Source organism: Apteryx mantelli, chromosome 15 (assembly GCF_036417845.1).
Source record: "Apteryx mantelli isolate bAptMan1 chromosome 15, bAptMan1.hap1, whole genome shotgun sequence".
Classification (NCBI taxonomy): Eukaryota; Metazoa; Chordata; class Aves; order Apterygiformes; family Apterygidae; genus Apteryx; species Apteryx mantelli.
In genome coordinates this window covers 17,498,621-17,512,156 of record NC_089992.1, presented here as the reverse complement: position 1 = coordinate 17,512,156, position 13,536 = coordinate 17,498,621, and the positions used below count along the sequence as shown (strand labels likewise).

The following is a 13,536-nucleotide window of genomic DNA, read 5'->3' as shown; positions in this document are numbered from 1 at the left end:
TATAGTAGATGTCAGTAGTAAAGGTTTTCTTCTCCTTTATGCGTAGGAAAAGATGAATTGGTTTGAATAATAAAAGACATGATGCATACTTGAGTGAGGTCTCAGAACACAGTTGAGTTGATCAAAAATGTTTTTTCACGTTTTCACATTTCCTGTCTGATTTGTACAACTGCAGTCAGGAGAAGACAAAAGCGTGAAAACGTTTCTGGCAAAATTTCCTTTCAGTATTTTTGCATTGTTTGGAAGCTTTAAAGATGTAAAATAATATTTGCAGCTTGGCAGTTTTGGGGAGCTTTTTTAAATTTTTGGAGACATTTGGAAATGTCTCCATTACTCATGCTGAGAAGAAGCTATGAGCTGACATTCTTAGCAAGTCCTTTTGCTGTGCAGGACATGCTGATGTTTCTCTGGCAAATGTAGCTAAAATTTGCTCAGGAAAAGATGTGCACTTGATCCACATCCAGGAACAAGCAGGCACAGAACAGAAGAGTCAATATTCACTGAAATTATTCAGAAGCCCAAAGATAGCACAGTTTTTCACACAAGAAAAAAATGTTTCAGATATCACTGTGACATCGAAGCAACATGTGTGCCTGTTGGTTTTTGTATTACTATAGTTGTCCAGCTCAGGGTAAAGTATTTACAGTCAAAGCTGACTTTTGCATCAAGATTTATGAAAGTCTGGAGCACTTCTCTTGAAATGAGGATAGCTTTAAGGTATGAAATAAAGTTTTACCATGCCAGTCTTTTTCTGCCTCTCGAGAAACTCATGCTAATTGTGAGAAAGCAAATCAACTAACGCTGTAAAATGTATTCACATTGAAGTGAACATTTTAAAGGAAGGAAGGAATTGTGAAAGCTACTATGGGATATTAAAACTTCTTGTACCCTGTGTCAAGAGGTACAGGAACAGGAAGGTAGTTCTTCCGTCATTCAGGATGTGATTAATAATGTCTCATTATTTCATTCAGGAACGCCTAAAACAAAAGACTCTTGAACTAAGGTAGGCATCTGGCATAGCATACGAGGCCCAAAATCCCACTGAACTTAAATGGGAATTGTGCTCTTAGCATACTTGTGCTGTTTTGAGTATCTTGGTTTGAGCATATTTATTTCTTGATTTATATTTTTTTCCTGCTTTCGAAGTCCAACAGAGATGTTGGTGTCCATGCGAGATGTTTCATTCAAAATTATTTATTGACAAACATATCCAAGTATCATGCTACAATACTATGTCACTGTCTATATGTGACCCAACTTACCTAATGTAAATTTGGTTTATATTTATTATTATTCTTTGCTAAGGTACCTTGTCACGGTTGAACAAGAGAAGCCTTAAATAACTCCAGTGAAAACCAGAGTTACTTTGTATTTGTGTTAATCTTCAGTAATGATTCCAGATATTTGGCAGCATGCCAGAAAATACCTGTGTGGGAAGACTGCTTGATAGGAGTGACAATTTATTTTTTTTCTTTCAGTTAAGTTTTCATTAGAGTTTGTTTCTAACTGGATCATGGTGGTCTGTTCATGTTAGGTATTTCAAGCTTTCTGTAGCATTCTCTCTGTCCTTTTGGTATAACGTATCTAGGCAGAGTGGCCGTGTGCATTTGACCGATTTCCCCATGGTTTTCACCCTGAACCAGCTAACAGGAGTGCTGTTGTGTTTCTTTTTTCATAGTGGGGAAAGTGGTGCTGGAAAGACTGTGGCAGCTAAGTATATCATGAGTTACATCTCCAAAATTTCGGGAGGTGGCCCTAAAGTGCAGGTGAGTTGGTACAGAGTAACGCTCTGAAGCATGAGCAGGGGCAGCGGGGAGCTCTCCAGCCGCACCGCTTGGCGCGAGCTGCCCCACATGTGCCCGCTCTTGAGCAGAGGTGACTGCAGGGGACGCAGAGCTGCTCGCTTATGCGTCCGCCGGCCCCCCGTGCGGTGGGCACCCACGCAGGCGAAACCCACGGGGCCAGCGTGATCTCTGTTAAAAGCTTCACGGCTTCCAAGCTGAATTATGTATATTTTTAAGTTAAGGGGGAAAAAGTAGTTTAATTATTGTTCTTCACCAATAACAGCCTTGTTGTTAAGAACAACGACAATCTCCTCTTCGTAGATACGATCTTCTTTCCCCTGGCTTGGCTTTCTATTGAAAACTGAACTGCTTGTTTGTGTTTTTGTTACTTCCATTATGAGCCGTATGTATACATTAGAGAGCAAAGAGCAGGAACATCGTCTTGTTTTATGAGGCAATAGCATTTCTAAAAGCTAGCTGAAACAGCAAATAGCTGCTTTTGTTAATAACTTTATCACCAATGTCTGCTTTATCTATATAAGCCTGTTAACTAAAGCTAATGTAGTGAATTAGCCATAAAATTCCCTTAATGAAGTTATATAAGGTCATTTGTTGATTGACAGACAGTGATAGGTAAGTAGTAGCTACTTGTACAAGTCTACTCTTTTTGACTGCTTACTGTTATTTATTTGCCTTGTTACAATCTAATGTTGAGTGTGTTCTTCCTGTTTAATTTTGAGCAAAAGTGATAGAGGAACAGTGCACAGAATAATTCAATAGCAAAGGGAGCGATCTAGAGAAAGTATGCATTGTGTTATTTTTGGAATGAATTTAATCATGCTTTACTTCAAAAATAAATATTTTGGTTGATTTAAAAAAATCCAGCTCTTTGTATAAAATTAAAAATACTGTTAGTGGTTACGAAGTTACAGTTGATGAAGTTGACACTCTGCCTCAAACATTTCTCCTGGGATGAAATTCAGTCTTCCCAACACAACTTAGCATGCATTAGGTCTGTTCAGAAGCTAATAGCTTAACAATATTCCATCTCCTGGAATCAGAGACAGAAATAATAGTAACAGGCTGTTTATTACCGTCTAAGTCAACTAGGCAGCAGCATCACTGGTCCTGAAGCAGGCTGTTGAAGCCCTCGCTGAGTCCTGCAGTTCCTGCTGCTCTGCCTTCACTGCCTGCAGTTCCAGACCCCCCAAAAAGATTTAAGTGCTCGTGTGGAGGAAGGAAATTGTTTAAGAACGAGACGACGAAGAAAACCCAGCTCAATTTAATGGCTGTGTTGCTTGGCAGAGCAGTGGGCAGAAGTACGAGCTGTTTGCAGCCTCAGCCATTTTGTTTAGTTTTATAGGATTTTCTTCAAAAATAGAAACTAGAACCTCTGAGAAAAAAGACGGTTAGATTGTATTTCTTGTCAGAGCAAGAGGATTTTTTTCCAGATGCAAGCTTTCTTGCTTCTTTTACATATAATTTAGGTGTCATGGTTTCCTAGAAAAGCTCTAAGAACTTTAAAAATATGTATTTCTAAATTTATATTTCTCCTGTTTCATAAAATTTTAGCACGTGAAAGACATTATTCTGCAGTCCAACCCTTTACTGGAGGCCTTTGGGAACGCAAAAACTGTACGGAACAACAACTCCAGCAGATTTGTAAGTTCCTTTCCCCAAGAGATTACTTTATTCTTTCAACTTCTGTGCTATTAGATAGACATTGTTCAGGAGTATAGTACCAAATGACTACAAAATAGGTAAATACAAGTAAAGTATAAAGTATATTTTAAAACATAAAGTATATTTTGAGAGGCTTGTATTTCACTCTGTATAGATTGCATATTTGTTTCTCTTACAATACATACTTGTCACAAGTTATTTTTAAAGTACTCAATCTGTAAGCAAATAGCTTTACCAGCAACGAACTGGCCTCATGGTCATGTAAAATGTAAACGTGGCCTTTCATGGTCAGTAAATATGTGCAATAATGTGTTTGGGTTTTTTAAACATATGAAGCCATTCTTAGACTTGATTAATGGGAAATAAATTTGCTAGCATGTACAAAAAGTAGCGGGGAATTATTTTCAGTCTCTCATTATAAAGTACTTAGTATTGTGAAATAGGTGTTTACTAAATAACATACTGTGGGGTCAGTTTTGAAAAGCTACACATAGGCTTTATAGATTTGGAAAGAAAGAATGTTCCCTTCTACAGTTTGGGTAAAATGGAGTGAGAGCAAGATCACAGTACAAATCTGAGGCTAACTGCACTGCTGCTTAGACAGAGCTCTGTTTGCTACAAGTAGAATTGTGTCCATTAGCAGCCATAAGGAAACTAAGCTTCTTTTTCCTCATTTTAGGCCTTTGTGGAAAATATACTGTATGTGTATATAATATCATATAAATATCTTGATGAAAGTTGATATATAAAATATGACTGCTGCATTCTGCAAGAGGAGAAAATTGTAAAACTGTCAGTTTTTTTCTTCTAAATGATATCTGTTGTTTTTTCCCCAGTCAGATTGGCAACAATGAGGATGAAAGCTAATTAACCTCTTGGTTTTCTGTTCCTTTTGGCCATTTTATTATGCAAAGCTAATGCAAGGATTTATTCCATAGCCAACATGAGTAGCAATGCAATTAATGTCTCCCCCAAAGAAAAAGATATTGGTTTGCCTTGCTTTCAAGCAGAAGGCCACATTTGCCATTGGTCTTAAATCTGTTAAATTTACTTCCAGTGCAGGTGGCCCTTACAGTTTCATTTACACTAAGTGAGACTCCCAGCAGGGGAAGGAAGCCCCTCACTTTCTCTCTACCTTTGCATTAATGCATGATGTCTTATCCTGAGTCTAGCATCGTATAAATGGACATGGAAAGAAAGATTTGTGATAGTTTAGGAATAAAAGCTTAGTTGAATCTTGAGGCATCTGAGCCTCTGTATCCATAAATATTAAATAACCTAATAACCTTTCTTGAGGCATAGTATAACAAGTACCTGATTGCAAATTAGTATTTACTAATCATTCAACAGCTTCTATAATTATTTACTGCAGGGGAAATACTTTGAAATCCAGTTTAGCCCAGGTGGAGAACCAGATGGTGGGAAAATCTCCAACTTTCTACTGGAAAAATCTCGAGTCGTAATGAGGAATCCTGGAGAGAGGAGTTTTCACATTTTTTACCAGGTCAGAAGTGTATATCTCCCCTATCAGTTATTAAAAATAACTTTTACCAGTTTTTCCTCTGTATTGAAAAGTCTTTCTCAGTACAATGAGATTATCAAATGCATATTCAAGAAGGTGATCTGGTTATATCACTGGGAAGCTTCATAGCATGTTAAGACAGTGTCTTAACATGCTATGTCTTAAGACACAGTTGTCTTTCAGTTCCAGAAAAAAAATACTCAAGTATTTCAGGGTCTCAGCTTGGAAATTCACAGCGGATGTCCTATTGGAAAAGTCCAATTGAATGTAATAGGAAGTGAGAACTTTCCAACAGCTTTTTTTTTTTTTTTTTTTTTAACTGATCTATATAATTAGACCTTCTGCTCTGGAATTCTGTAGCACAGCTTGGAAAGAGATATCTAATTCTCTACTAAGTTCTGTGAGTTATTTAGGATAATGTCTGTTGACTCCTCCAAGCATCTCCCTTTTTTTCACATTTCTTAAGGCTTTTCCTTATGGGTTTTCTTGTGTTCATTGGTCTTTGACATGCAAGTTCCTTACTTGCTAAAGTGCCAATTGATCAGGTTCTACAAAACTAGAATAAAGGCAGTGCAATGTAAGTGACTGTAACAGCTTCACATAAAATTGAAGTGACATTATGAGGATGGAAAGCTGAGTAGAACCTGGAATTGCTCCAGGAGCTGTGCAGTCCCCTCTTCCGAGGTATGTGAATGCTGTGCACTGTCCTGCTGATTTTTCTCAGTCTGGCTGGTCTCTTGGTTTTGACATAAAAGTTAAAAGACTACAGGCTTCTGACTTCTCCACTAGGAGATCAGTTTGCTCGTTGCTTTTTACTGCAGCCGTATCTACACACAACTGTGTAGACTGTGCATAAGTCTGAGGAGTCTCTTCTCAGCCATCACAAGAAGGACAGGAACCTTTTTTAATTACACTAAGGCATTTGTCCTCGGCCCTATTGGCCTAAACGATGCAAAGAGGTGTGACTGAACCATGTTTTACTTGGTTGATTTCCTAGCAGTCATAACAGGTTATTATATATCAGACATCAACATAGTATTGGAGCAGTTCAAAACCGGCTTGACATGCCCCATAATGGGGATAGAGGATACTTGGCCTCAGAGTCACAAATGGTGCTTTCTCAGTATGCTCTCTCAACTCTGCCTGCTGTTGAGTAGGCATGGAAGGCAAGCTGCTCCTGAGGATTTGGCTAAAACATTGCAGAGTGGAAAAACACCTTTGCTTTATCTTTATGAGATAAAGATAATGAAAGACATTCGAATCAGTCCCAGTTTGCCCTTTATATTGGATATGGAAGTTAGAAAGAGCTGTCATTCACGTGAATAGGAATGACTATCTGGTCTTTCTGGTTAAACAGTTAGCAAAACACAGGAAGGATATGAATCTGCCACAGCTTTAGCCGTATCTCCATCCGAGCAGTTCCAGACTCAGTCACCTGTTCCTAACCTGCCTCGTCTCTGCTGAAGATAATTACATGATACCTAATTTGGCAATTTTGTTTTTGCAGCTAATTGAAGGGGCCTCCTCAGAGCAAAAAAGCAGTCTTGGCATCACCAGTATGGACTACTATTACTATCTGAGCCTCTCTGGGTCCTACAAAGTAGATGACATCAATGACAAATCTGATTTCCAAGAAACACTGGTGCGTTTTTGACTCTCTCTCTCTCATAGGTTTAGTGATGGATGTGTGTTCATTCCACTGTCCATTTATAGCAAAGACATTGATGTATGATTGTGGAAATGAGAAATTCATGCAGCTGCAACAATTACATTTTATCCTGAAGAGCTTCTCCTTTGTTGCGGCCTAACAATCTTGAAAAGATAGCTGCCAGTCTTTGGATTTATACACCTTTTAAACACCTTTGTGTTTTGTTTGCACCCCTTTCAGAAAGGTACAGATATAATGGAGTTTAACTAAATGCAGGTGAACTACGTGTTTGGAATCTGCAGCATAAAAATGTGAAAATGCAACACAGTGAGGAACTTCCATTGAAAGAGAGAGAAAAAAAAAGTACAGTGCTAGCCAAATTCTAAGTCGTGACTGCTCTTTCACACCTGTTTAAAAGCAGCACAACTGAAAAAGCTGGGAAAAGGGACTTGAAAAACATAGATCAGAGACATCTACTACAGCTTTGCATTTGATAGTCTCAGTAGATAAAGTATCTGTGTAGAAGGAGTAAAATTGTTCTATCTTGAGTTCATTGTTTCCCATTTTGCAATGAAACAATTCATTTTCACAGTGGCACAGGGAAAAGCTGATGCTCATTGTTCAGTAACTTTAATTACTCCAGAATTTATTTTAGTAACACATCTTTTATATGGTTTAGATGCTTCTGTACTTAATTATTTAAAAAAAAATCTATGAGGTAGGACATCTATAATTTCTGAAATTTCAGTGCAGACTAATGAAAATTGGTTGCCTTAAGTGTATGAACTCTTTTGAAGAACTCATGTTTTTTTTAATCAACTTTTTAAAAGGACTTTTATTAAAAAAAAAACAAAAAAAACCCCAACCCTCGTTGAACAGATTCTTTGACTGATTCAGTGTTGATTTTTTTTCCTCTTTCCAGCATGCAATGAATGTGATTGGGATCTTTGCAGAGGAACAGTCATTGGTACTGCAGATAGTGGCAGGAATACTGCATTTGGGAAACATCAGCTTCAAAGAAGTTGGCAACTATGCAGGAGTGGAGAGCGAGGAGTGTAAGTACCTCTGGAAACTGTTATAGAATTAGCAATGGGCTGAAACCCAGATGGCATGAGGTGAACTGCAGTCTTGAATTGCTTGTCCAAATACAGTGCATCATTTCTCATAGTGCAAGGCTGCTAATTCAAATTCTCTCCCCAAAACAATAATGGTACCGAGGCCCCTGTTTTGTCTTGTACAATGCCATTGTCTTAATTAATAGCAACATAATTTTGCATTTTGAATTTAAGGAATCCTTTTCCAGCTTTTGAGTACGAAATACTAGAAATTGTGAGAAATGTTTTGGAGCAAACTTGAGCTCTGCTTCTTTGAATGCATTAGCATTCATTCATGAGCAAACCTGTTCCTTATGTGGTCTGTCTGACCGCACCACCATATGGAAGCAGCTGCCAACCTGTGGAGTATCCTCAGTTTTCATGTACAGTGTCAGGTACAGTCAGTGCTCAGTCAGATGCATATGCGTCCAGAAGAGCTGCCTTGAAAACACATTGAAATTCACTATAAACTATATTATTAAATGTTATCTTCCCTGGCTTGGATCTCTTGACCCATGCCTCATTAGTAGGTACTTCTACCCTGTAAGTATTTCTTATTGCTTCTATATACACATTGCACAGTCCTGGCTTCCCTCACCTCTTGCTGTTGTTTTATATCAGCTTGGCCCACATCAGTAAGATGTTGAAGCACTAATAGTTCTACAGTGTTTAACATTGTTGTTAACGTTCATTTTATACTTGTTTGACTTTATTAGCTTACAAGGGATAAGCACAGTATCTGTAGTAGCTTACAGATATCCATCTGTTCTCTTATTCCAAAATGGTCCTTGTTGATTTTTTTAATGTTCGTGTTCAGAAAAACTGCATTTATTAGTTGAGTTTTAGGCAAATCAAATATAAATATCTTGTGCAGAAGACTTTCCACTCAAGTGTATAGCTCTCCTGCTATTTGTTTTTAAGAAATGGACAAATTAAAAGGACTAATCTTCATATGCAATTTAAAAGAATAGTAAGCGAACCTGAAGAAAAATATTTTGGGGCACTTTATACATCCAAAGAAAAATATAGGATTTTAGATATGCCATAAGATTCTAAATGAGCTACCGTGCTTCCATTTAAATTGTAGTATTAAATCTTTCAGTGAAATCAAGATATTTAATAGCCAGACTTAAAAGACAGATACTGAACATTTTGCATCAAAAAGTAACAAACTGAAAAAACACATGGATTAAAAACAAAACGTTGGTAAATGTGAATGGATTGCCAAGTACACCATGTTTTTCTTGCTCACTGTGATCTAAATACTGAAGTTGTGTATGAATAATACACAGAAGAAACTTAGCAGGTAGAATGAATACAGAAGTTACTCATAAACATATTGCACTTTAAAGAAGCCAGCAAAGAAATAGCAATGTCTACTAAAATTTCTACATTATGAAGCTGAAAGCTGGATTCATTTCCCTCTCCACTGATAACCCCCCAACTCCATGCACAATTTGTTGTTTGTACTAGCCAACTAAAGAGTAAAGAGTTTATATCTAATCACAGCCTGGATAGCTAGGAGAGATATAACACAGTTGACCACTGACTAGTCATGCTTTGCATGTGTCTGAAATAATGTAAGGTTTAAGAATTTGGCTCAGTAGTGTTCTTGTTATTATATAGCCACTTACAGAAAAACAGTTGCAAAGGCCCTTCTTCAAGAAGCTGAAGACTCCAGTCCCTTACTCTTAAGTCAGGATCAAACCTACACAGACCATTCTTGACAGGCGTTTAGGAAAATAGTTCTTTAAAACTGCCAGTGGTGAATAATCTATTTTCTGTTCTACTGCTTGATTATATTTGTACTTGAAAAGATTTTCTTAATATTTATACTAATTCTTCCTTGTTGCAAGTCATTCCAAATACTATTCTGGATGTTGTTCTATTCTGGATATTTGATAATTACTCTTTGAGGATAATTTTTTCAGTTACATGTATAGCCTACTTTATAGTACTTTCTAGACCATATCTATACGGTCCTTAACTAGAGGAAATAATCTGGTGTCTTAAGAATGTCAAGTTACGTCAAATCAGGCTCAGCACTTCTTCCTTTCCAGTAAATCACTAACACTATGAAGGGTTTCTGAGATATCCATGGTATAATGATATCTATTATTTTGCTATCTTCATAAATCCTTACAGTAATACTAGCTAATTATTTATTCTGGTAGTATATCTGAAGGTATTTGGTCTGTAATTCCCCACATTCTCTCTTCCCTTTTAAGGGATATGATGTTTGTCCTTTTCCTGTGCTCTTCAACTTGCAGTCCTCAGTGAATTATCAGAGGTGTTGCCAATGACTCGACTTTGGTTAGTTCCTTGGTTATTAGTGCCCTAGGGTAGATTTAATCAGCCTGTCTGATTGCAATTAATTAGATTTCAGAAAGCGGGGATTTATCTGCAGTTTTAAAAATACTTGGGAATTAATGTACTAAAAGGTTGAAAGAAGTCAAATAATGTTGTGGATGTTGCAGATGTACAAAGCACAAGTGGCAACTGCCTTAGCGATTATTTGACATCCTCTTCACAACAGTAGAGTGGATCTGAAAGCACTGGAACATTGATGAAACGTTGTTAGAGGATTATGTGGTTTAGTGGAGGGGCAACAGTAACTCCAAGAGATGCCCTTGGGAGCTATTTCTGTATGCTTTCAAGCCAGTTTCTCTTTTTCCATTCCTTAAGGTGTGTGACGCTTGCAACTAACTTCTGTGCCATGTGCTAAAAAGGCAACGAATTCTAGCCTTGTGGCTTCTTATTGCACAGATGTCTTTTTCTGCTCTGCTTTTACACAAGAGAAAACAATTTGCAAAGTACTTCCAGAAGAAAGGATTTATAAAACAAAAGAAAAAAAATGGCAAGCCAATTGAAGTTTTCTGCAAAATACTAACTTAGAAGAGGAAAGGGAAAGACTATTAGGAGATGGATAACAGTATTCTTTCTGTATTATATTTTATTATATTTTAAACATATGCTTTTTTACAAAGAAATTTCAGTGGTGTCAGTTTTATTTCATGTGCGAGTTCCATGTCTTATTTCCAGCTCTTCCAAAAATGATTTCTTTGAACCACATAGTTCAAAACTGTGATATAAGTAAAGAGTTGAAAATGCCTTTGGGGAGCTTAGGGAAATTTTTAAGATGTAAATCCCTACTCTTTTTCTTTTAAGCCATGTCTCATGAGGCTTATTACTGCTGATTGTTATTTGAGATATTGCTGAGTTTCTTATTTTATTTTGTACTGGTTTAGTCTGTAAATCATAATCCAGCAGCCCTAATCTTTCTTACAGTTTTGGCTTTCCCTGCTTTCCTCCTGGGAATTAACCAGGACCGCCTAAAGGAAAAACTGACCAGCAGACAGATGGACAGCAAGTGGGGAGGCAAATCCGAGTCCATTAACGTAACACTGAATGTGGAACAGGCCTGCTACACCAGGGATGCGCTGGCCAAAGCCCTTCACGCCCGTGTCTTTGATTACCTGGTGGATGTAAGTTGAATTTGATCAAGTCTACGACTGAAGTATTGAAACAAGTAAAAGTACATTGGGACTATTTCTTGCAGTGCTCCTTTTGTCCATCATCTCCTTCACCTAAATATGCTCCCTGGCCTAAACATTAGCAGTAGCACTGAGGAGTCTAGTGGGAGCAGGACCGCAGATATCAAATGCCAGGCACTTGTTAGAAGACAAATGCTTTCAGCTTTTTTGAAGGTGTGAGTGGGTGAGCTGTGCTTTCAGCACTGTCTCCTGCCGTGACTGTCCTGTGAGAGACCCTGACATTTCCTTCTTTCTGCCAGCATCCATACTTCTCTGAAGCTAGAGTCTTGCTTTATCCTACGTTGTTAAGCATTTTCAGATGAGCAGAATTACAGCAGGTAATGTTTCTGGTCCCTTATTGTCTTAGCCCACTCTCCTGCCAAGAAATCCCTTCAGCACCCCAAAGCTGGGACATTTGAGCAAATGCCGGTCTCTTCTGCGCTCTGATCTCCATGTTGAAGTACTTTCTGCTTCGGGGGAAACATCAGGCTGTGCTGGTGAGGGGAAGCCTTACCTTTGGCCACGGGAGCAGAGGGCTGCTCCGTGTTGGCAGTGCTGGTGTCTCAAAAGTCATCTTCGTCATGACATCTCCATAACTCTTATTAGGTGTCTCTGTTACCAGCACTGACACTGCAGAAGAGGGAATACAGAAATTGCTGAAAAGATTCATGTTACTATCTGTAGAATGCCTCAAATATCAAATTTACGGCTGTTCTTTTTTTTTTTTGTTGGCCCCTTTTTCTTTAACTGAATAGGTTACTCCGAATGAGAAATGGTTTCTACAAACAGTAGCTCTGAAGGCTCATTAAGTTGGAAAACAGGATACTGTACTGTTCATTTCCTAGCTCTTAATAAGAGCTTTTTATTAAAGTAAAAGTAAAATACCCTATTACATACATTTGTATTCCATTCAAATATGTTATTTTTTAAGAAATTCAGTATTTTAATATAAAGATTTAAGGATACGAATACATAATTTAAGGTATTAACTACACTTTATTTTACATTTTGTGTTTGGTTTTTTTATTAGTCCATTAATAAGGCTATGGAGAAGAACCATGAAGAATATAACATTGGTGTCCTCGATATTTATGGCTTTGAAATATTTCAGGTAAGGCAATGCAAAATTCAGTGTTTGAGCTGATCTGACCTGAGAGAGATTTTCTTCTTGTTACTTAGAGGGGGAAAACCCCCCCAAAAAGAACAAAAAACCCCAAACCCTGTGGCCAGATGGAAAGCAAAAAAATCAGCTTCCTGGACATTCAGTACTCACTGGTAATGTATCACTTAATAAACATGAAATATTGAAGAAACTTCAAAGGAATTAGGTCATTGATCTTTATTTTGAGATCTGAGATTATGCAGAAAGACTATAAAATCAGCAACCCATCCATCATTGAAAATATTCCTTTGAAGCTTCTCCTAATATTGCTAGCATAAGAACTAGCAACTACTGTATATAGAGCATGAGACTAATTTGTAAATTTTTTCCTTTATTGTAGAAAAATGGTTTTGAACAGTTCTGCATCAACTTTGTTAATGAAAAACTGCAGCAGATTTTTATTGAACTGACACTGAAAGCAGAGCAGGTAATCAGACATTTATTGTTTTTGAATTCATAAACTGAGCCATTGCCTTTTCATTTGGTGGAAAATTGAGGTTTTATCATCTGGTAACAATCAAATTTGCCTTGTTAAGCAAGACAAAGAAAAAATCTTTGCTGTTGGCTAGCTCTAAAAATGTAAACCACATCGGTTTCAGACATGCTCCAATACAGCGGTACAAAAGTGAGTCCCTCATACAGTGTACTAGCGCAGTCATATGACTCTGCCCAGACTAGCTGCACACCCTGACTCATTGACAGAAATGGAAAACTGCAGCTTGGTTCCATCCCTTTGCTTTCATTGGACTTGACACAGTTAAACAGGAAAACGCTACTTTTCTTAGTTTCCTCCACACCCATTTCACTCCCTTTTTTCTTTTTTTAAAATGAAATATCATTGAGGCAAATGCACAAATGCTTTTGAAAGTATTTGCATTGCTCTGCTCGCAGTCTCTTCACGAAAGTAAAATCTCTTTACATGAATGTGAGCTGCTGCATGGGGAAGCAGAGAGCATGCAGCTGAGAGGAGCAGTGTGTGTGGTGTGAGCCCACGCCTGGCACCGGCTTTGGGACAATGTTTTCAAGAATGCCCTTAGACAAGTGCTTTTGTATAAAAGTAACTGATCATTGCAGTTGAACACACAAATGACCTGTTAAGCTGGACTCATG

At 37.7% G+C, this 13,536-nt stretch overlaps 1 protein-coding gene across 1 annotated transcript in view; it reads left to right on the top strand.

The window, feature by feature from the left end:
- MYO1E (myosin IE) overlaps window positions 1–13,536 on the top strand; it is a 101,450-nt gene that overhangs the window by 46,877 nt on the left and 41,037 nt on the right. The window contains exons 5-12 of the mRNA XM_067305453.1: window positions 1,679–1,766; window positions 3,357–3,446; window positions 4,840–4,971; window positions 6,497–6,631; window positions 7,560–7,692; window positions 11,020–11,216; window positions 12,295–12,375; window positions 12,767–12,853. Of these exons, the coding sequence (XP_067161554.1) occupies window positions 1,679–1,766; window positions 3,357–3,446; window positions 4,840–4,971; window positions 6,497–6,631; window positions 7,560–7,692; window positions 11,020–11,216; window positions 12,295–12,375; window positions 12,767–12,853 (943 nt within the window). The remainder of the gene's footprint in view (window positions 1–1,678; window positions 1,767–3,356; window positions 3,447–4,839; window positions 4,972–6,496; window positions 6,632–7,559; window positions 7,693–11,019; window positions 11,217–12,294; window positions 12,376–12,766; window positions 12,854–13,536) is intronic.